Source organism: Canis lupus, chromosome 31 (assembly GCF_011100685.1).
Source record: "Canis lupus familiaris isolate Mischka breed German Shepherd chromosome 31, alternate assembly UU_Cfam_GSD_1.0, whole genome shotgun sequence".
Classification (NCBI taxonomy): Eukaryota; Metazoa; Chordata; class Mammalia; order Carnivora; family Canidae; genus Canis; species Canis lupus.
In genome coordinates this window covers 24,668,013-24,692,438 of record NC_049252.1, presented here as the reverse complement: position 1 = coordinate 24,692,438, position 24,426 = coordinate 24,668,013, and the positions used below count along the sequence as shown (strand labels likewise).

Sequence of the window (24,426 nt, the reverse complement as noted above, 5' to 3'; positions counted from 1 at the left end):
AACATATGAGAAATCCAATTCCATTGTTAGGTAGGCTCTTTGATCTAATCCTTTTCTCACTATAGTCTATATATATAAGTATGTGTATGGCTAGGTCATATTTTCACTGATTTTATATTAGGAAATTAGGAAATAATTCATTTCTTGCTGCTTGTTCCTCTATACTCTTCTAGAACAAAGATTTCTTTGGGTGTTGTATTCAGTAACCCCACCTAGGATGTAATAGAAGTTCTATAAAATCCTATAAAGTCTGATTGATAGATAAAATGACCCCTCTTATTTATCATGCAGCCTCTGATTAGAGGTTTTCTAAAGGAAATAAAATTCAAAAATAGATTTGCATGGAATTTGCTTTCATGTGGAACATCTCATGTCCAAATTCATGGAAAATTTAATAATAATTGCATTATGGAACATCTTTCCCTACTGTCCCATGAACACATTCATAGCAGAAACAGCCTGTTGGAATAATTACCATCTTTCTTTATGGAAATAAATTGAAAAGTACTGTCCAGAAGGATTACAGTATAACACACCCATGAGACAAAGCTCTTGCCAAAGGAATTCAGAACTCCTGGCTCCTGTGGTCTATGTCCTAGAAATCACCACCCCCCTCATCAATTTTCACCTGTTACCCTGGCAAATTACCAGGTATAACAGTAAAGAGAATGAAAACAATTTACTCCAGGCACCCTAGCCAAGTTGCTATTAAATCATCTGTGCCCTGTGTCCTCACTGGAAGGTCCTAAGACTTTAAGCATCTTATTTCCTGTCCTTATGAACATCACGTAAATTAAATTCAGTTAATTCCATAAGTTGCCATCACCGGTAGGTCTCTGAGTCACAAAATCAGCATAGTCATCTATGTGACAGCTAAAACTTCTAGGATTCGATGCAAGAGGGTTTATGTCCTTAAGAGGGAATAAATGAACATAGCCATGTAAAGGAAGAAATATCCTTTGCAGCTAGGATCAAAAAAGGAAAACTCAAAATTACATATATAATTTTCTTAAGAAGAGAGAGGTCTCTCTCCCCACTTAGCTTGCTACCTTGCAATCCTTTTATTAAGTGGGAAGTTTTTTCATCTGTTCTTTTTTTTGGCACTTCTTAATTGTGGGAAATTTGAAGATATTATGTAGAGGTAGTGCGATCATGCTGCTAAGGGTATATGAGGATAGGGAGTATTTCAGGATATATTCAGTATCCTCATATGCTCTTAGCAGGATGATCATGCTACTTACACATAGCACTATTTTCAAGATTTCTCACAATTAAAAAGTAGTGTCAATTAAAAAAGGAAAAGCCAAAAATACTTAGTGTTCAGCATCTCAGGGAATAAAAGGATGCCAGGTGTCACTTCAGCCTCTAATTCCTACAAGCTCTGTCTTTACCCAACTTGCATATAACTCGGCACCACTTCCAATTCTCCCAATTTGTATGAGAGCATTAAAAAGCAAAAGAGCAGATTTTTTTTAAGCAAGGAGGGAAGTTATATTGCATAATCCACCACAACACTATAAAATCATTTCATTAGTTGCCAGGGACCGAGGGGGAGAGGGGGAAATGAGGAGTTGTTTAATGGGTATAGAGTTTCAGTTTTGCAAGATGAAAGAGTTCTGGAGATTAGTTGTGCAATAATGTGAACAGACTTTACTGAACTGTACATTTAAAAATGATCAAGATAGTAAAATTTATGTTATGTGTTTTCACCACAATTTTTTTAAAAGTTAATGCAAAAAAAAAGGGGGGGGGACTTCCATTTGAGCTTTCTGCTGCCCCAAGTCATCTTCTAAGAATTGGGACAAGAATTCACTACCTAAGTCTCACTTCATATGCACCCAAACGCTCTCTCCTTCACAAATTTCATTCTCCAGGGAATCTAAAATTTCTCACCTCTTTATATCTAGGGCCTTTCACCACAAACCCTAATTGTCGCTACACAAAACAAAGTGTCCCCTGACAGCAAGATGGCACTGTCCTTAGAAGGCATTTGACATTTATGCCAGCCAAGGAAACTCATCAAAGAATTTTTTAAAATACATATGGTTCTCATCCCAACGGGAATTCTGATGGATAAGAGTACTAAGATATGTAGGTTTATATCCCCCAAAAAAGTAGAACTGTAGGTAATGAGATGTTATTCTGTACAACATAGAACATGGTCACTGCTTTGTGATACAATGTGTATGTCTGTGTGTGTAGTATCATAAGATCTTCACCGAGAGTGACTCTCTTACCTTATAATCCTGCAAAATAAGAGATACATATGAACAATAGCATTTATGGAATAAAATGAAAGTGTTTGCCTGAGGAAATAGATTCCTAAAATTTAAGCACAATAATCAAGTTTCCCGTGTAAAAATGGAGCTATCAGATAGGTTTATATCATATGACATTTGAAATATTGGCACTCATGAATTAATCAGTCATGCAGGGATTAAAGATAGTGTTTAACATATGTTCACATTGAAAACTAAAAAATAATGTAAAAGCATACCAGTAGTAACCAAATGGGGGGAAAAAAAAACTATTAGCTTCTTGGAATAAAAAATAACACATATTTTTGCTATAATTCTCTTTGCTTTGTGTTGACTATTCTCGCCCAAGAGGTTTTCGTAGCCATGCTTCCCTGTTGGGAATGGTCAAGTGATAAATAAACTTTGTGTTGACAGTGAATTTATCCTCACATCAGGAGGGGGAAAAAAGTTTCCTTATTTTCTCCATAATTAGGCTGTATCTTCCCACACTCTGGATACACTTCTTCCACACTCTTGCCTAAGGAATCAAATATGGCATTCCAAAGACAGGGAATCCAAATGCCTAAGGAATCAAATATCACATTCCAAAGACAAGGAATCCAAATATGCTTGATTTCAAAGTTAAGAGGTAAAGGTGTTCTTCATGTACTAGAGTACAGATTGCACAGGATCACAGAAACTCTTCAGACTCACTTGGTATCTAGCCTACTCACAAAACAGCCAGTTCTAAGAAGGTTAAATTAAGATACTCTCCTAACAGCGACTCATCCCAACTTTGAAACACATTTTTCCAAGACCCAGATTGGGATTGGGATTGGGATTGGGATGAGGTCAGAGCCCAGGAGGGGGCACTTCTTCCTCACCATCTTTCCTCATCTCCTCCCAGTCCTATCCTGCTGCTGCCTGAGGATGGAGCTTGTAAGGGCTTCAAGTTACACACAGTGTGAGTAACTCACTACTACCCCTGGTATCCTAATCGTCAGGACAGATTTAACAAGATGAAGTAAGAGAGAAACCGCAGGATTCTGTTCCAAGAATGCTGGCTTGAGCCACACCATCCCATATCCACTCTCTGCCCAGGTTTATAGCAAGCTCCTCCTGAAACGGACTCCAGTCCTCTGGAAAGCGCCCCGTGGGAAAGAATCCAGCCAAAAGCATCTCTCTGCAAGGGGCAAAGCCAACTTAAGTGCTTCCGTTTTCTACTTGGCTTCCTCAAATACTACTGGCCCCATCCACTTCAAAAAATGGAAGAATTTAATTTTCCTCTCCCAGCTTCCCACACAGAAGATTATATTTAGGAAGATAAATATTCCACAGTTGCTGAGCAGACTTTTTATTTATTCCTTGAATCTCAGCATTATCTTTATTTGGGGAGGGGGAGAGGGGATGGATGTATCTGGTCTAAATTTATGTCGTATTTCAATGTCCCCAAATTAACAGTCATAATTTGTTAAAACTAAATGTAAAAAACACAGTCAGGACTAATTGCAATATTTGAAAACTCTATCATCTTATAATTGAAAACACTTTTGAAAATATTTTAAGAATTGGCATTTCTATAGTATCTACATGATGGCCAAAGTCAACACTAGTCATTGTACTGCGTATCTTCTATAACATTGAAATGACGGATATTTAAGTCATCTTTATTAATGTAAGCAATATTAAAGGGAGAGATTACTCAAGAGTGTCTCAAACTTTTCCAACAAGGGCGTCTTTTTGGATGGCTACTGGTTTTCTAAAAAAAAAAAAAAAAAATTAAAGGTAGCACTGTGAAGCTCCAAGGTATCCATGTATATTTTCCATGTGGTCACAGCAGCCAATGAATGATAAGATACTTTTCAACATGCATATATATGAGGGAGAAAATGCAGACATTTTCAATGTTTTCTATGGGATTATTTCCTAATTGCATCTTCAGATGGATTCCAGTGTAGCAGAATCCTGGAATGCTAAGACTTTTCTATTTTCTATCATTTTCCTTTCCAAGACATCAAGCAATACACTGATGTAAGACCTGAAAGAAATTTCTGGAGAGACTGCTCGGATAACAAGATTCTATGGCACACAACTGAAGCTAAGAAACTGTTTATTTGTGGAGGTGACATCAGTTGCTGGACTTACTAGACTCTGTCTGAGAAAAGGCAAGTTCAATGTGTACCACAGAGACACCTGTCACTATCTTGTCAGATCAGAGGGGAGGACTTTAGGATTAAGCTATTGCTCAATTTGGCTTAAAAAAAAAAAAAAGTCATATTGTTTTCCAAGTACCTTAGCTTAATGAAAAAAAGGGAGCATCAGAACCTCTGTCCTAACTTAGATATCCAAAGAGATGCTTCTCTTGTCATTTTACACATATAAAGATAAATGACTGATTCTTAAGTGCTTCAGTCAAAAAATGATTTCACTAGAGAAGGAAATTAACATTAAGTGAGCAATTATTTTGCCAAGCAGTGTGCTAGATCTACTCATTATCACATTTAATTCCCACAATGTAAGATCAATATTGTTGTCTCCATTTTGCAGTTCAGAAAAGTGAAGTTTAAAGAAAGTAAATAATATGCCCCAAATCATGAAACTGGTAGGTATGGAGCTGAGATCTAAATTCAGGCCAGTCTAATGCCAATGTCCATGCTCCAGCCATTGTAATTCTCATTAAAAAGTTTGTTACAATTTACTCATTAACATGTTCCCTGCCTGATTATAGAAGCATATTCTTCGTTGCAATGCAATTAAGACCAGATTACAGCTTAGCTTTGGATCATCCATAGGTCAAACGACAATCTCCAAAACATAACAACATGGTTAAATTTTAAGACAAATGTTGTACTGACTCAGATCATCCTTCAGAGCAAGGGGGCTTGACCTCGTTTTCAAATGGAAGGAAGCCGAAGCCTAAAGACAAATAGTGATTTTTCAAATCATTCTTAGAAGTGGACATAAAGCTGAGCTTCCTTTCTTTGGACTGTGTGTGCTAAACCAGCTCTACCCAAATACTTCCTCTAATAGGCAGAGAGAATTTAGAAACCAAGTTCTAGGAAAGGAATCTGCATAAAATAGAATCAACCTACCCACTGCCCCTGGGCTGAGACCTAAGGCCCACAAATGAACGTTATAAAGAGATGCTCATTTTAACACCTACCTTACCCCAAAGTCTCTTGCCCAACATTTTGCATTAATAGAGACATCAAGAGAAATGTTTGTCATGGCTATTCTTGCACAGGGCTTTTTTTGGCTTCTGTGAAAATAGAAGCACCACGAATTACATGCTCAAACATGTCCACATTCTTGGCAAAGCAACAGAAAAATCTAGGGGGTCAAATTAGTGATAGAGTATCTACCAAATAGATATTTTATAGCTCCATTTTATAAACAACACAAGAATGTGTAATGGATATCAGAAAGTCACAACAGATTTTACAAGGTTGTTCTATTACCACATTATGGCAACCCTGCAAACCAGAAACAAAAAGCCTCTACCTATCAGAGTAATTTAAGCAGTCCATAGGTTTCACAAAAGCTATATGGGAGAGAAAGCTACAAAGATTCAGATCCTGAGATCTAGCAGGAAATAGCAAATTTATTTAGACCAAAATATGACCTCAGGTTTCTCATCTCTAAAGTGGAGACATAATAGTTCGCTTACACAACTACGGCAAGGCTCAAATGAGATTATTTGCAGGGAAGTGTCTCTTGCCTAGCGATTCTCAATGTGCATGGTGGGATTTAAATCTGAGTCTATGCAGAGAGTAGGGCTGGCAATAATCACCTGGCATCATTTATTTTTCATTTGGCAAGTTTTTAAGGCTCCTGTAGAGATAATCAAGAGTCAGTTTATCCTCAAGCAAATAGTGACAACCAAAAGGCACTTCATGTGCCTTTGTAACCTAACTTTTATTCTTCTGTAGAGGATTATGATGGTCGGTAAAATTCCAAGAGCCATTACTATGTGATGAAAGCACATGACACTGACTGTGAAGATGTCCTGCTCCACAGAATGGATTGTTTCTTTCTTACATAAAGCATTTTCATTGCTTTCAATAAAGAGACTTCCTGCTGCAGAATGGTTTAAATTTATATGCTTACGCTAAGCATGGAAAGAAGAGTCTGCTTTTAGATGTAATATTCTGTATTAGCTTTTCCTTCTCAATTCCCACTGTTTTGTTTTTTAGTCATTCATGCCCTGGAGTATAGAATAAAGGAAGTAAGCTACAGCCCCAGACAGAGGCGACCCTAACCAAATGGCTTGACAACTGGCAAATGTTTATCACAAATTCAATAATATCCTTCACCAAACAAACAAGCACTTACTTAAATGATTTTAGGTGTGAAGCTGGAAATGTTCCCTCCATTCATGAAGACATAAAGCAATATCATATTCTAAGGGTAAGAGCTGGGGGGATCAAAGCTCATGTGCCAGAAAGCAGCCTCTCAACTGCTTATCTTGTTAAGAATCAGTGAAGATGAAATAGTCTCCTGGATTAAAATAATTATATAAACTTAATTTGCAATATATGTCAAAGGGAATTAACACCATAAAATCCAAATGGATCTTGGGATGCTTTAACAGAAAAATTGTCTGGAGAATTGCCAGGGGTGCTATGCAGCCTGTGAAGAACGATCCATGAGCCAGGGAAGGAAGGCCATTAATGTTCCCAAAGGAAAAAAAAAAATTGTCAATACAAAAGAGTAGAATTAATGATCCATAGTTTGATGGAGGAACCAGAACCTGAATATACTTTTACTGTTTTATTTTCAAAACATGTATGTATGCTCCTTATTTTCACCTAACCCCCATGACGATAAAATAGCTTTGAGGTGACAGTAAAATAAAGGAGAAAAAAAGAAAAAAAAACTAGGACTGGGAGAGAAATCTAGTTTTTATCTTATAATCCCAACTATACCACCAGCAGCACATACACAGTCCTTCTATGAGAACAGAATATAAGTGAGGAAAGTTGTATGTGTCATGGAGCATGCCAGACTGAAAAGCAGATGGAGCGGAGTCGTCATCCATGGTGAAAAAGGGTGATTTTGGGGTTATGGTTATATATCAGGAACTGGGTTGAAGACCCTGCATGGGGGCAAGAGAAGGAGGAGATAAGATGGCTGATAACTGAAGAGGAAATTTTAGAGGAGAGCAGAGCAGAGCTGTCCTTTGACAGCTGTGTGGTGATCAGTATAACCCTCCCACCTGCTGGCCAATCTTTAGTAAATCTCTGCATAACTGATCCAGTTCTGTTGAGTGAGCTTGCTGTTGGAGGGCTGTGACAATGCCAAGAACTGTGGCAGAGGTAAGAATGAGGACTCCTAGTCAAGAAGCCTAGTCACACCTGAGTCATACAGGGTTGATTTTTTTAGAGTCCACTCCAGGACTGTTACACTAGCTCTTCAGATCTGACCTGACTACTTCCAGGTTTTTAACTCAGCGCACTGGGTACTGAGATAAGAACTGGAATCAACCAAAAAGAACATTGTGTTGGGTTGCACAAGGGCTCATTCTTGGTTCTTCCCACCTCTGTTGAGAGCTGTTCAGGACCAGAGGTCCCAAATGTGAATGACTTCTGAATACCAGTCACACTGGCAAATGGGAAAAGCTGGTGGGTGTAAGACCATGGGAGAACATCAGGCCTGACAGGAAGTAGGGGTTACAAACCCCTCCTAAAAGCTTTCAAAATCAATACCTAGAGAAAAAAAAAAAAAAAAAGTAGTGACTAAGTGTCTGTGTGCAGGATTTAAGACCCCTGTTAGATTTTTCTAAATGCGACTGCAGATTGAACGCATCTGACCCAACTCAGATGGGCGTCTGGAGTGGATCAAACCAGACAGCATTCAGGATGTTTAACTTAAAATAATTATATTATATTAAAAATTGTCAAAAATAAATAAATAAATAAATAAATAAATAAATAAATAAATAAAATAAAATAAAATAAAAATTGGCAGAGAACTGGGGAGGGATTGGGATGAGGGAGTGGAAGAAAGATTATTCTGAAGCCTGCTCCGCCACATACCCCCTACCCACAACTAGTCACTACCGCACAGTTTACCAATAAATCACTAATTCAAAATGGGCCACCAGTGCAATGTCACAGAGACATTTCCAGTGAAGGAGGGCAGGGACCAGCCCTGTTCCAGGCTCCAGAACTCCTTAAAAGTAGGAGCTTGCTTATACTATAACTTATTGATATTCTGGTGCTATAGCCAGATACTCATACAGGGATGTTACATGTGAGTGGCATGACTTTGGAGCTCTAGACATGCAAGCCTTGATGACTTGAAACATCCCCACTCTGTCTCCTAGTCAGTCTTTTCTCAGTGAGGCCTCTTGTGCATTCCCTATATCTTGTGAAACTAAGGAGGACAAAAGGAAAGACTGGATAGATCCTTACCTGTAGCTGCTGGTCTAATTCTGGAAAGGCCAGAGGAATGGCATCTTCAGGAGGTGTATCATCTAAAAGGTGAAAATAAAAGGATTCTTCACTACAGAGTTCTTTCTCTCTTGGGAGGTGTCCTGCCCTCACCATCTTTGGACTGACACAATTAAATCATCAGTATACACTCTTCAATTATTCCCATCACTTCAGGTGGGGACACAGAGAATACAGAAGGTGATCTTGTTCATTTCCGGTACAAACAGAAGCTTGGAGAGCATAGTTGGCCTGCCCCAAATTTTGCAAATAAATACCAGAATCCTCAACTGTTGAGTCTGGTAGCTCTACAATTAAGAAGTACTTCTTGTCTTTCAATATTCTCATGGAAGCCAGAACCAGATTCCCTGGTATGCAGGAAAGTGCTTTAACAAGGCGCTAATGGGGTGACCAGAACAACCTCAATGGGACAGAAGAATGTGTTAGTGAAAAGTAGAAGTTCGACTCTTAGTGACTCTAACGGTGGCAAAGCTTTAATGCTCTCACCACAAACCACCACCGCCAGGCAGTCACCCAGAGCCTCATTCCGGGTGACAGTGGGTAACAGGCAGCAACCCAATCAGAGCGGTTCTTCCCCACACGCCAGGCAGCAGTCCCCACCTGAGGCCTTGATGTGGGAAAGCCCGAGTGACGGGAGTCATGGCCATTCTGTCCTCAACCGCCTTCAGCTGACTGGCAATAGGCAGGTGTTTCTGGATCAAAAGATATTCTCAGAAGCATCGGAGGAAACCTGAGAGGAGCTTGACCTAAAATATTCAAATCACCCCCCAAATGTCTTGGAGAACATACGGTGAGTCTGCCTAGCTACTAGAGGACAGCCCCTTGTTGGCAGAACCTTGTATGTCCAGGCTCTGCAGGGCCATTCATTTCCTATCCCCTCTAGGCCAACAGCACCTACCCCAGGATACATGACTATTGGGAACAAGGCAAAAGACAAGCTAAAGAATGGTTTAAAACCCAAATCTGTTTTAACCTGTAGCAAAGAGGGGCACCTGGGTGGCTCAGTGGTGGAGCATGATCCCAGGGTCCAGGATCACATCCTGGTCCGCAGGGACCCTATTTCTCCCTCTGCCTCTGTCTCTGCCTCTCTCTCCGTGTCTCTCATGAATAAATAAATAAAATCTTTAAAAATAAAATAAACTGTGGCAAAGAAAGGAAAGTTCACGGCTTTTATGTCCTCACCATCATAACCAAATCTGTTCATAAAAATGTTCTGTTCTATTTGAACAAGAGCAAGTGATATGGGCCATACCCAATGATAGCACAGTCCAGAATTAACCACATCACCCAAAAAGCAGGATCCCGGCTTCTGAGGCATTACAATTCTTTGAAGGCATCAAAGATAATTACCAGAAAGATAATCCAAACAAGGACAATATTGGCCACTGCCAAACACCTCTAAGGGTCAAGCAGTTAATAGCCTCTGGTATATTTTAGTCAAGACCAATGTAATAATACTCCCACTTAAAAGTGGCTTTGTGACAATGATAACGCATCACCAAATTCGAATCCACTTGTTCCTGTACTTCTGCCAGACAACAGATGCCTACAGGTTCACTAGCACTACTCAGCTTCACAGAGTAAGTGGAAATGGGGAAATCTTCCCAAGACCCTTGCTGCGGCCTGGAGGGCTGAATCAAGAGGACACAAGGAGATCAGATTCCCAAGCCCTCTGAGTGCTCTCTTCCTACTCAGAATAACTTCCGCCAGACACTGTGGGTCTTTAAATCCACCTCTTCATCTGCAAAGAGTTGGACAAAAGACAGAAATATTCACTTGTTGCTACTGACCCTTTACAGGGAGCCTTTCATTATGAAACTCGCCGTTTGTAAAACTGATTTTGGTCTAGGGCGCATTTAAATTTCTTTCAATAAAATATCAGTAACCCAGACCCCATGATTATGTCACTTCATTGAGTTCATGGCCAGAATAATTTGGCACGGGTAAATGGGAACACATTATACTTTGGCATCCCAACCCTAATAATCATAGATGAACAAGCACTCGTTAGAAGGAGAAACCACTTCTGTAAAGTACCAGAACAGATAGTGCCTTCTAGAATTCTAAAAGACAGCCAGGAATGAAGCTCAAGGCTTCCTGGGATTTAATCCACTTTTGCCTGTCAAGTCATCAAGTCACACTCCTTCCTGCTTAATTACAAAAAAAAAAAAAAAAAAAGGAAGAAGAAGAAGAAGAAAGTTATCCAATTACTTTACCACAATAAATAGCCAATACCAGTATGACCCGGAATTCATAAAGTGCAATATAGAAATCTGTGTCATTATCCATAGTCAAACCTTGGCACTTACATGTAGGTATGCTGGTAATTTTGCAGGTAAGCTTTAAGATTGGATTTCTTGTGTTAAAAAAAAAAAAAAAAAAAAAAAAAAAAGCTCCTAACTGACATAGAAACATGTAATGGATGTTGTAACGACAAGCAAAATAAAGATAAGACTTTCACGAAAGAATGGTTACGTTGGATTTTGGATTAATCCAAGCGGGAAATGGCAGCGGAAATAAGAAAACCAAAGACAGATGTCAGGAGACTACTGAGTCTGAAAGCCAGTCCTGCATTTCACTGCCTGATGCCATCTGGTTCAGCTGGCATCCTTGCCAGCCAGAAATTTCAGGGCTTACGAAGCTGCTTACAAAGCTGCCCTGGGTTGATGTGCGGTGTGTTTACTTTTAAACAGTGGCTGCCTTCTTTGACTGGTTTTAAAAATAGGCAAGTATTCTAAAAGCAGAATGATGAATCACAGGATTGGGCCAAAAGGAAAGAAGGAAAATGATTCAGGCAGACTAGTAGCACAGCTGTTCCACCAACATTTGGCCAAATCGTTGTAAAACATTTTGACAGTGACATTGGATCGGAGTTCCTGGGAGCAGTTAAGTTTGTTTTGACAATTCAGAAGCACAAAGTGGACTGTACAGTAGCTATGCAAGAGACCCTCTCTCTGGCAAATTCAGCTTTTATTTTTAAGGAGAGCAGTTACTAGATATGCTTGTAATATAACAAAATCAGAATGCAAGTACGTTTTTATAAAAACATATTTATTTACCAAATAGTTATTGAATGCCTATGATGTGCAAGGCAGGAACTGAGGCTCTTGCAAAATTGGTAAATGACTTTATCATGTTTTTTTAATGTAGTATTATTTAAAAAAATAATTCATCCTCTTCATTTTCAAAATGCCACTGTGGGCTTTAATGGACCAAGTAAAATGTATCCTAAGGAATTTTTAAGGAAAGAATTTAAAGGGTGTTTTTGTTTTTTGTGTTTTTTTGGATAAGCAGATGTTCACTGTCTGTTTTGCAAAACACAACATGACTAAGTCAATGGTACTTAAGATAGAACTTTCTTATTGGTATCCCAACCATTATGACATGCCATAGTACATTTTATGATGGGCTCGTCTCAGCATCTTTGGAGCAGCTGCCAAATTGTTCTTGTGGTTGTTCTGTTGCATATTTCCTTAAATTGTTGTCTCCGTGAATCAGATAAGTGGGACCCACTGGGTGTGTAATCCAAAATCTTCACTGTTCTTAAGCAATGAGAGCTATGTGGTAGGAGTCTTCTGAGAATGCTTGCAGCTGGAAGGGGCTGAGCCATCTTCTGGTCCAGGACTTGGTGTAAAGCCAAGGACACGGGTCTCAACAAAGGAAAGGAGGCTCATAAGACTAAAGGGATGTTTCCCAGCCCAGGGCTCTTCACTATACTACTCTGCTCCTCTTCACTTTCTGATCCATGGGCTCCCAGATCTTGTATTTCATAAGACAGTGAAATTCTCCTCAAAACATTGGGAACTATGCCTTAGAGTGTCTGACTTTTTATTCAGCTAGTGAAGATGACTCAAAACAACTATCATGTATCATTAGTATCTCTTGATGACAGAGAACACTTTAGTCCCCAAATCTCAAGACAAACATAATCAGAAAAGAGTCCATTATAATGGATACATTTCGCTTTAGAGACAAAAGCAAACACACATCAAGAAAACCTCACTGTTGTGCCCTTATTTCTTTTGTTTTATATCAGAGAAGTGAAAACTTCATCAAAGCCACACCAGGTCTGCAAAGCCTGGACTTTGGAATCAGTTCTCTCCCCCTCCCACTGTGGTCTCCAAGCCAGGCATAACTGGGGGCAAACCCTTGGTAGGCAGAGTTTAGGTTTCCACACAGAGAAGCCCTCAGGACACACTCAGAGGACATTCCCAGGCCCCACCCCACTCTCCAACCAGAAACTCAAGAGGCAGCCCTGCCCAGAATCCATTCCATTTGACTGCATTTTCTGCAGTCAGAGCATGGGCATGTGTCCACACAGTCACACAGAGTCCTCCCCCGCAGGGGGACCCTGCTCCTGGTCGAATGCTCTAGCTAGAGTACTTGAAATTCTTGGACAAGTAGCCCTGTAGTTTTTGTACTGTGCCTTCACAAATTACGCAGCTATCCTGCCTGCTGATGTTCTGGAGATCATCCTTCGGGGCACCAGGGAGAAAATTCACACTTAGGAGCAGATGGGATGGGGCAATGGCTACCATGCCAAGCCTCATGCAAAAATTTTCCTGGAACTGTTTGCCTGTGAAGGCTCCTAACCACTAAGGATAGTGGGTCGGTCAATATCTGTAGGGCTCAGGTCAGCCACTTTTTAATATGGACAACCAACATAATCTCTTTGAGACTTGGTTTCTGCTCTCTTGTCTCAAAAATGTGTTATTTGTAAAAGAATGCACATGTCCATTCATTTCACCCAAAGCCTGGCACCTAGGAAATAATCAGTAATAATAATGGATGCTTAATATAACTGAGATTACTTTGGGTTCCTTTTCAGCACAAACCCAGCCAAAGGAGTAATGGGGAGCAAGTCACCTGTGTGTGAATGTGTGCGTATGAGATTAGGAGAATGATGGGGGGGTGGGGGTTGAAGGTATTATTCCTCATCTGATAATACAGACAGTAGGTAGGGTGAGAATCACTGCTTCTGATTGCTTAGTTCCCTTCATTCCGGTTAAGAGAGATTTCGCTGGTACAACCACAACCTCAGGTCTCGTGGAGGTTTTTTCTCTTCCTTAATTTTTTTTAAGATTTTATTTATTTATTGGACAGAATGAGAGAACACTAGCAGAGGGAATAGCAGAGAGAAAGGGAGAAGCAGACGTCCCGCTGAGCAGGGAGCCCAATGTGGGGCTCGATCCCAGGACCCTGGGATCATGACCTGAGCTGAAAGCAGACACTTAACTGACTGAGCCACCCAGGCCCCCCTTCTCTTCGTTTAAATCTGAATTTAAGAAGGGTTTCCCTTTTACCTCCCTATCAAAGCTAACACTTTCTATATGAAATATTGTAAAAAAAATTATTTTTTAACTTATGCATGAAAGGTCTTTGAGTACTTTCATTTTAAATCTAAATCAAGGGACGCCTGGGTGGCTCAGCGCTGAGGTGCCTGCCTTTGGCCCAGGGCATGATCCCACGGTCCTGGGATCAAGTCCTACATCGGACTCCCTGCTTAGAGCCTGCTTCTCTCTCTGCCTGTGTCTCTACCTCTGTGTGTGTGTGTATGTCTTTCATGAATAAATAAATAAAATCTTTTAAAAAACAAAAAAAATAAATCTAAATCAAGATTCATATTTTATTTTTAGAAATAAGTGATACAAGGCTGCCAACTCACATTACTAATATATCAAAAAAACTTCTTTAAAAAGCCTGTATACCTTGGTTCTTGTTAGACCATCATATTGTTTGGAGACACATCAAAAGCTTTTTGAAACTTTGCCTTCTGCTGGTTAAGCATTGGACATGTGAACTTTTAATACACATTGGATTTTCAGGGCCCATAAAATTAAAAGTATAGATATGGATACAGATCCAGGCAGCAATTTAGTATGACACCTAGCAGATTGCCAGTTCTTTGTAATCAATAATAATCATCATGTCGCCTCAGCCAGTACCTACAAACAAGATCATACATCAAACAGACTGAATGATATTTCTTCACACAGAGAGATCTGACTCAGTTAAAAGACAGGTTTTATGTTTTTTAGAAATATTCATCTAGCCACTATTATTGTAGCTATCAGTTTGTGAATCTTATCAATTTATTCTTTTGTAAGAATATTTTTACTTATTTAGCTTGTAACATATTTGTCCAGAAACAGTTGCTTCAAAAAGAGCCAGCTGGAGGTATATTTATTCCTCAGCACATCACCAAATAAAACTTACCACTACTTTCCCTCTGTCCTGCCCTATGAAAACATATCAGAACTAACCTTTCTCCACCATTTCCCCTGACTGTTGAGGAAGCTCTTTGCGGTCAGAAACAATCATGCTCCCCTCTCATTACATAGCCCCTACCTTCAAATGGGTGATCAAGCAAAACCAGCCCCCAAGGGCCTGGCTTTGAATCCATTCCTACTTATTATTAACTGCTTGATTTGAGGAAAGTTACTTAACCTCCCTCAGCCAATGGTCAACATCTGTAAAATGGGTATAATGACATCTTCCTACAGAGTTGTTCCAGTCTAAATTAATGAAATGATACAAGTAAAAGCATCTAGGTACTCAACAAACAGTGACTTCTCTTCCAGTCTTTGTGGCCCTAAGCAATAGATACCAACCAATAAATCCAGCTGTATCTCAAAGAACCTTCATCTGATACCAGAATGACAAACTCAAAGTGGTTACAGATACTGTATTGTTGATTTTATAGTATGTGATGTTTATGTTTCTACTATGTTCTCAATTCAGTGCTTTGTAAAAATATAGGCAACCGGGATCCCTGGGTGGCGCAGCGGTTTAGCGCCTGCCTTTGGCCCAGGGCGTGATCCTGGAGACCCGGGATCGAATCCCACGTCGGGCTCCCGGTGCATGGAGCCTACTTCTCCCTCTGCCTATGTCTCTGCTTCTCTCTCTCTGTGTGACTATAAACAAATAAAAATTAAAAAAAAAATATAGGCAACCCTTCCACTCTCCACTCCCACCAGACCTATAAGGGATTTTGATCACTTATTACCACAGGGTGCTAAGACAGCTTTGGAGGTAGGGTCAGAATTAGGAAAGGTGACCTGAAAGAGCTCAAAAAGTTCCCCTAGACCGTATTCTCCCAAAGGCCATCCTCACCCCTGACTAGCTGGCAAAATTCTAGGGGGAACTTTAACCCTTGACTTCCTATCAATTCCGCTGTAGGTATGCAAAAAAAAGAAACCACCCTGAGAGATTTTTTAAAAAGTAAATCTCAAAATAAATAAATAAATAAATAAATAAATAAATAAATAAATAAATAGATCTCAGTACTCATTCATTTAATGCTTAGTGTGAAAGAGGTTTTTTGGAGTCTTTCTAGAAAACAAGGATTGAGAGCATGGAGCAAAGAGAAGACAGGAAACATGAGGGCCCTGAAGAGGGAGAGGGAAATAATACCCAAAGGTACCAAGGGTAGAAAAAGCTGAAGGAAAGCAACAGTGACAAGAGACACTTCACCTGCATCACAACTGGTTTTGCTGAAAACCAGTTTTGCATGTGCAGACTAGACGGTCACACAATGCCCAGTGAAATTAGACTCAAAGGGTGCTATCTCAGTTGCTCCACATGATTCCCACCACCATACAAACACCCTGATAGGTGAGGAGAATAATATTACTTAAAAGAGATACCAACAGAACAGGTCTTGGGTTTTTTTTTTTTTCAACCAAATGTCATACATATGGTTAATCCATGCCCAGATATGAAAAAATCTGATAGCCTGAAAGAATTTTTTAAAAACAAAATGTTGAAAGCTACTGATACTAGTATCTTTGACTCTTTCTAAAAAAAAGAAAGAAAGAAAGAAAGAAAGAAAGAAAGAAAGAAAGAAAGAAAGAAAGAAAAAGAAAAACTTAACAACAACAAAAGAACCCCAAAGCCAAGATCTAAATTCACAGTTGAGTGTAGATTTTATAGCTTGACTGAAATAAAGAAACCACTCAAGTAATGAACATGAAATCCTCATGGCAGTCCAACCCTAAATTCTCTCCAACTGGAGAAGAGCCATTGATTCTCTAATAACCCAAGAGATGGGATTCATGTTTCTCTTCTGCATATTTTCTATTGGGAAAACTAACTCCATGAAAGTCCCAATTTAGAAAGTTAACTCTTTGGAATTCCTAGTTTAGAAGTAATGTCAATCATACCATTAGTTTATTAAAAATAGTCACTGCTGCCTCCAGGAATTGTGGTTAGCTAAGTGCCACTTAATGACAGATTTTGATGATAGGCTGGAAGTGGTGATTGTATTTTAAAGGGGTTTTTTTCCCCCTAAAAATTTGCTACCTGTATTTCAGCTCCTGGAGGTCCATAGTCCATTTGGAATCTTGTGGCACATTCTACTATCAATAAGCTCCCCATCCAGGGCCAGGTGGTCACCAAGTCCTTTCAGCCCTTCCTTCATAATGTACTCTGAATTCAGTCATCCCATACCATCATCTGATCCAGGCACTGCATACTTTGTCTCTGTACTCAAAGCCTCTTCCATTCTCTCATCTCTACACATTCCAGACTGTTCCACCTATCAAACATTTACCATTTTCATCCTTGCTCAAGAACTTTTGACACTCGATTATTCCTGATCAAATCTAAACTCTGTTGTTGAACTTTTAGGATTATATTGTTAACTCTAGTCTATGTCTAGAATATGAGCAGATATTCAAGGTAAAGCTTAAAGCAGGGCTCTCTTCCACTATTCAGACTTCTGCTCCAGTTGACAAGAATTCTCCTATTTCTTGAATATATCATGCTCTTCCTGACTCTTAGTTTTTGCTCAGCCTTTCTGTTTGGAAGGAAAAGGAAAAATTGTTAGTTGTATGGCCCCCATTCTTTGTACCTGCAACCCAGATATGGCACCTTTCCTACAATCCCTTTCAATACTATCCTTGTCTTCAAGAGCAGGTTGTCCATCACATCTCCCAAGAAGCCGTTCCTATCTGCTTGAGGGACTCAGATTTCTCCCCAAATCCCTTTGCCTTATGAAACCCATAGGATGCATCATGCCATATTTTGCATTTGCACATTTCACCCAGCTTTGGAGCGCTAAAGCATAGAAACTAAATTCAGCTAATTGATAAGAGGAGAGGCAGGGAATCCTAAAATCTACCAATTGGATAACTAGTCTCTAAATAATCTCAGATCAGTTGTAATATAAATTCTACCTTGACATTAAGTAGATGTGAAAGATGTAGGTAGGACATAAAACTGCTTATGTCGTTTATAGTTTCCTTAATACTCCAGCATCAATTATCATGGATACTTGATATCCATGATATCCAGACACTTGTTGAGTACTTAATTTGTGTCAAGCACTATGCTAAATGCTTTACCTATGTAGTATTCTTCAATCCTTACAACCACTATGTAAATTATCACTATTTACATCTTGTAGGAAACTGAAGTTTAGCAAAATTAAGTGACTTACCCAAGATCATACAAATAGTGATGGAATGGGTCTGGATACCACATCTTGAGGACTCCAAAGCCCTAAGTCCTTAACCTCTACACCGAATCATCTCAGAAAAAAAAAAAAAAAGCCTAAAGAAACAAGCCCTGTATTAGGTTCATAAGAAATAAATTAATTAATAGACAAAGATGTGTCTTTTCCCATGGACTCTGCTTACCTCTCAACAATAAATCCGTAAGTGTAGATTTACTTCCCAATATTCCATGTTAGTTTCCCCATTTGCTATGGAAATCTAGGATGTTTGCCTTTGTTTTCCCCCCTAAATGTGTGGTCTAGAATGCACTGGAATTCAAAAGGCATGCATAGTGTGCATGATGGCAAGTGTTGCTCCGTGTGACACTCAACAGGCTCCTTATTCAAGAATTCAGAGGGAGTGTCTCCAAATATCTGCAAAGCATCTTTCTACACACTCGCAACTTCATGTACGTGCAAAAATATGGATTGTTGGACCTCCATTTGTACCTATTGCATCAGAATATACAGGAGTAGTGCCCTGGAACACATATTTTTGATGAGTGCTCTCAGATGATTATTTTAAGAAAGGTTGAGAAACACAGAAACCCTTCCTGCCTTGATTCTTTAGTTCAATGCCTTTTTAGAGATATAAGGACACACATGGGAAATTTTTTTTTAATTTTAGCAGTTTCTTTAGAAATCTTCCCAAGCATCTGTTTGTGGAATTAGAGAGTAGGAATTACATGAAATAAATGACAACCCTTTTTTGAAACTACCATATCAAAAAACCATGAATTTCAAAAAATGGGCATTTTTAGGACATTTGAAAGATTGAAACAAATCAATCTAAACTGCCTGATAAAAAACATGCAACAGGGCAGCCTGGGTGGCTCAGTAGTTTGGCACCGCCTCCAGCCTGGGGTGTGATCCAGTCCCGCATCAGGCTTCCTGCATGGAGACTGTTTCTCCCTCTGCCTGTGTCTCTGCCTCTCTCTCTCTGTGTTTCTCATGAATAAATAAATAAAATCTTTAAAAAATAAAAAAAAACATGCAACAACTCCTAGTCAGGGGCCAGTATCACTCAAAAGATGGTGGCAAATTAATTACAAGTTGTATCTCTTGGACTTCAAGAAAGAGTCTATTTGCAGCCCAAAGATCAAGATCCCCCTCTCCATGGCTCTTCTCTGTACATGAATTTTGTTAAAATAAAGATGAGGAAACAGTATATTTATTTGTCTCATCCAAAATTATGATACAATAATATTGCTTGGAATAAATAAGCTTTATATTCTGAAATTTTCTTTGTAAGATTGTTGATTGTAACAAGACTTCAAGACTTGTTCTGCTCTCATGGGACATGATCATAAGGAAGAAAATGATACTTTTCTTTTCTTTTTAAAAATATTTTATCTATTTATTCACGAGAGACACACTCACACAGAGGCAGAGACATGGGCGGAGGGAGAAGCAGGCTCCATGCAGGGAGCCCGACATGGGACTTGATCCCGGGACTCCAGGATCACGCCCTGGGCTAAAGGCAGGTGCTAAACTGCTGAGCCACCAAGGGATCCCGAAAATTTTACTTTTCTCCCTGGATTTTGGGGCTTACATGTATCTGTCTTGAAAGCTAGCCACTTAAGCATCAACCATATCCTCAAAATCTTACATTTATGAAATGCATAAAAGCAGGAAGGGCTTTTCTTTTTCTTTTTAGAGAAGTGATATAGAATAATAGAGACAATTCAGATTCATATGCCTAGAGACCTGAATTTAAATCATAACTCTGTTACCTACTGACAAGATAGTCTCAAGCTCTGTGTCTGCAAATTGGCAATACTAATGTCTACATTGCATGGTCATTTTTTTAAAAGTATTTACCTATTTATTAAGGTAATCTCTACACCTATTGTAGGGTTTGAACTTAGGACCTCGAGATCAAGCGTCGCATGCTCTACCGACTGCACCAGCCAAGTGCCCCCTACGTTGCATGGTTATTTTAAAGATTTGAAATAATACATGTGAATTCCTAATACAAAAGAGGAATGCAATTAATGTTGGCTGTCGTTTCTTGTTAGAATGAATTGGTTTGCCTTTTGGAAGGATTTCCCTTCACCACTGTGTTTCAAGGCAACACCTGAGTGAAGATATAAAACAGCAGGCCAATGAAAGAGTGTTGAAAGAACAGATGAGAAAGAGCTAAGGCTTCACTCTTCTTACTCTAGAACAAATCCTCCCCTGGGGGCTGCACAGTCCAGGACAATGGGGCCAGATGTATCCCACCATAATCACTTGGTATAGGAAAGCCTGAATTGGCTGTGTAATGACTTCGCAGAGCCCAGATCTTGCATTATTTTAGGAATAAACTTGCTTCTTTTCAATTATCCCTACATGGACAGTGTAGGAAGAAAAAGAGATGATTGATTGACTGATAGATAAATAGAATCAGCCCTCTAAAGACTCAAGGTTGAAAAGGTAATGTTATTTGAGCATGTGATTACGGATTTTAACAGATGACAGACTGAGAGCCAAGGCTGATGCCAGTGAAAGAGATCCAAGCATTCCCTTCCTCATGTCTGTGACCTCACACCACCTGAGGTCCCCGTCATAGGTGGTGTAATTCAATATGTGTGTTAAGAGGTCACAGAAGGGAGTCATGACAAAGGGCTCTAAGTATGGCAGCCTCACCTCAGACCTTACTATTTCAAGACAGCCTGCCTCACCTGTCCCATTCATCACTCTGGCTAAAGTCTGTTTGTTCAGCCAGAAGTGTGGGAGCACCAGTAAGAAACCAGCATTTGCAACTTGGGCTCCAGGAAATGCTGTTGGAACCAGGACAGTGATATTTTTATATGACCTAACCAACTGCCAGCACTTTAATAAACGTCTCTTCACACAGTTTCAATGATGACATACATTGGAATCGTTAGATATTGTTACAGCTCTGTGAATTTTATAATAAAAGAAAGTTAAATGGGGAAAGTAAAAAGGAAGGAGAAATGTGCTAAAACAACTAGAGGATTGGAGGTGGAGGAAGTATCACCAGAGGCATTTCTGGAAGCCACGCTTGAACAATGCTTGATGAAAAATCACACACCCCATCATTCGGTCATGCCAGGCATGCATTTTTAACAAACCCTCAGGAAAAGATGACAGTAAAGTGGTGACGGGCAGGGAGGTGGCCCTCTCCCTGGGTGCAGAGCGTACCTGAGGCATTATCGAGGCTGAAGGCAATGCGTACTGGCTTATCCGCAGGTACCCTGGCTGTGCTGATCATGTGGGCACCTGAGTCTTGGCCTTCCCCTGGGTCTTCCAGCTGTGTGGACAAGAGAGAGCCGTTGTCACTTACCCAAGTCATCCCTCAAATACTCAGAGGATCTTGGAAATTAGAGGGAAAGTTAGTATGCATTGCTTTCTTATTTTGAAGAAACTCCCAGTCCCTGGCTTTCTTTCCCTACATGGAAAACATTCACCTGCCCCATTTAAAATTCTTTTTCTGGCTCATAAAAAAATTGTTTTGGAAAATACAATATCTAGAATAAAATATACAAGATGGAGCAAAATCTCCACCCACCTCACTTTTTTAGTATCCCTTCACACTGACTAATCCAATCCTGGCCCTTCAAGGTCTTCTATAGTGTTTTATTTTTAATCAAGGAGGATAAAGAAGTCCTAATAGGGCATCAGACAACTTCATATTAGATTAGCTTGTCACACTCAAAAGCCAAAATTGGACCTGAATTATTGATCTGAATTATCGAGTGATAAAGGATGAATATCATAGGACCACTTCAAGAATACCAAGGACTATTTTTAAATATCCCACAGTTATATTATGAATATTATATGCTTTAAATATCTAACTAACTACCTGTAAATCTATCAAACATTTATCAGATTATACATGTTAACAATGTATGATACAAGCAAAAGACAAAACTTGAAAACATCCTACTGCTGTTCTACTGTACCTGTTAAATTATCATTAATAAACCAAGATCGAATGAATGGGAAAACCTCCTACAGATAGTTGAGACAGATAAAAACACATGCATATTTCCTTGCCATAAGAATAGAATTTAGCTCAAATACATTTTAACCAAGATATTTGATCATTTTTATTCAATGGGACTAAGGAAAAGAGATTGTTATAAATACACAATATCTTCATTATTTAGATACATATGTGCAACTCTTCCATTTTTAATCATGCTTCCCTAAACTCTCTACTTTCCTCTTCATGTAAACAGTAAAACCAAAACCTCCGAGTGATATTTTTAGGAAAACGTGCCTAAAAATGGCAAAATATAAATCATCTCTTTAACCATCCTCAGCAAGATTCTGGGAACTGTTTAGCAGGACATTTTCTCATAGCAAGGTTTCTGACTCTTTCCCATAACTTTTTTGTATCTAAAAATAGTGTCTAGAACACTGAATTTTGTTTTTACACTTATTTATAGAGCAAACTCAAATGCATATATATGCACACATACACACACATATTTAGACATATATACATATGGAATTATCCTACCCAATATATGGAAAGAGAACAGGCTTATATTAAACACCTAGTATAGCTTTGGAGAAAAACCAGCAGCTGTTTATCACCCAGTAAGAATCATATTTGGCCCATTCATTTAAAACCACAAATAGCAATGAACCATAAAGCACTCTGAGGCATGTCCTTCTAAGTTAGAGAAAATAACATGAAACATTCAACTTAAGAAAAGGGTAATATAAAATTGCTGTTACTTGACTCAGGATTTGTTTTATCTTAGCTCTGACATACATTTCTGTGTAGTCTCCTCTGCTTAGAATCAACCATCTTGTTAGCCACCTGTTCCTAGGGAATAGAACAGACTGTCTCAAATTTAACAAAACAAACAATTTAAAAAAAAAAAAAAACAACCCTTAAAGTCGTAGCTAAGAGAAAAAAAGTCTTGCTGTTATGCCCTGCACCATCACCAACCCATTTTATCCTAACATCTGAGGCTGAAAAGCAGCTCCTCTTTTGGCTCAGTCTCCCAGCACTTTCCTGCACCTAGAAATAAAGCTCCAGAGGTGGAAATTTGCCTCGAGGTTCCCAGCGCAGGGAAACGAAATTGATAGACACAGCTCGTTTAGAGCCCCTCCCCTCCACACAACCAAGAACATCTGTCGGTCCTCGATGACAGCAGCCAAGTGGGGTGGATTTCGAGTTCCGCACGGTGTCGGCCAGGAGAGCCCCTAAACCGCCTTGCCTTTTCATCACACCGCCTGGGGAAAGGGACCACTGATCCCTCCTCCGGGCCGCGACAGAGCTTCGGCTAAGTTGCTGGTGCCCCGAGCGTTTGGGTCGGTGTTGACACCTGTTGCCTTACCTCACTGAGTTGAGTGTCTGCACTTGTGTAATCCAGGGCCAGCCACTGCCTTGGCCAGTCGTTGCCTTTGTGGAGTGGAGACCTAGCAAGAGCGCAGGCCGCACCTGCTACATAGCAGCCCCTGACAATCTGAGGAGCAGTGACAGCTGTCAGGGCAGTCCACTGCTACCTGCTGTCCCCCAGACCCCCGCGTCCCACGGGCCTCCCCTGTTCCGCTTCCCTCCACAACCCCTCTCTCCTTTCCTTGCCTCTCCAACAGCCAGGATGTTGTCATGCTTCTAGAAAAAGCAAGTGCAAAAGAAAACCCTCCTCCTGTCAGAGGCATGGATAAACAGCAAGTTGTGGAGAGTCCAAATGTTTTAATTCATTAGTCCTGGCAAACCTAAAATACAAACAGACTTGCTTCACAAGACAGGAATGTCTTCAGCGTGACCCAATCGGTGTCTGTGTCTATTCCAGCAAACTGGCAAAGATAGCATGACTCCGGTCAGCAAAAATGTCGGCAGCTCCAATCAGCTCAGCAAGACCCGGCCAACTTGGACAGACGGCAGGGGCCGACTCTCGGATGAGAGCTGCAGCGATCCCGGCTACGGACGTGAGGTTTGAGATGGAGCCACTGATGGGCTTGGTGACTTGATCCCATCTACAAACGCACCCGACTGCAAAACCAGTCGACGGTGAAAAGGAAAGGAGCCTTAGAATTGTCCATCCTTTCGAGGAGCTATAAACCCGCAGGTCAGGAGTACTTTAAAAGAGGTGGATGCTGCTGCTGAGATTAAATAATTAAAGATAAGCAAGTATTAAGAGGATGCAAAGACAAGCCACAGATGGGAAGAACAGTCTGCAAATTAAGTATCAGAAAAAGAGCTAGTATCCAAAATATGACAAGAACCCCAAAAGTAGGAAAACAAACAAGCCAACCTAAAAAGCGGGCAAAAGAT

General features: G+C 39.9%; 1 protein-coding gene across 4 annotated transcripts in view; it reads right to left on the bottom strand.

Annotated features, from left to right (window-relative positions):
- Positions 1–24,426, bottom strand: part of MAP3K7CL (MAP3K7 C-terminal like) — a 92,554-nt gene that overhangs the window by 12,556 nt on the left and 55,572 nt on the right. The window contains exons 1-4 of one of the 4 annotated variants that reach the window (XM_038581308.1): positions 23,486–24,032; positions 22,915–22,968; positions 21,330–21,438; positions 8,651–8,712 (exon numbers count right to left, since the gene is read on the bottom strand). In XM_038581308.1, coding sequence (XP_038437236.1) covers positions 8,651–8,712; positions 21,330–21,438; positions 22,915–22,950 — 207 coding nt within the window. In that variant the 5' untranslated portion in view covers positions 22,951–22,968; positions 23,486–24,032. Of the gene's footprint in view, positions 1–8,650; positions 8,713–10,039; positions 10,112–21,329; positions 21,439–22,914; positions 22,969–23,485; positions 24,033–24,426 lie in introns of those variants that run through there. The other 3 variants (XM_038581309.1, XM_038581307.1, XM_038581310.1) reach the window with 3 other exon arrangements.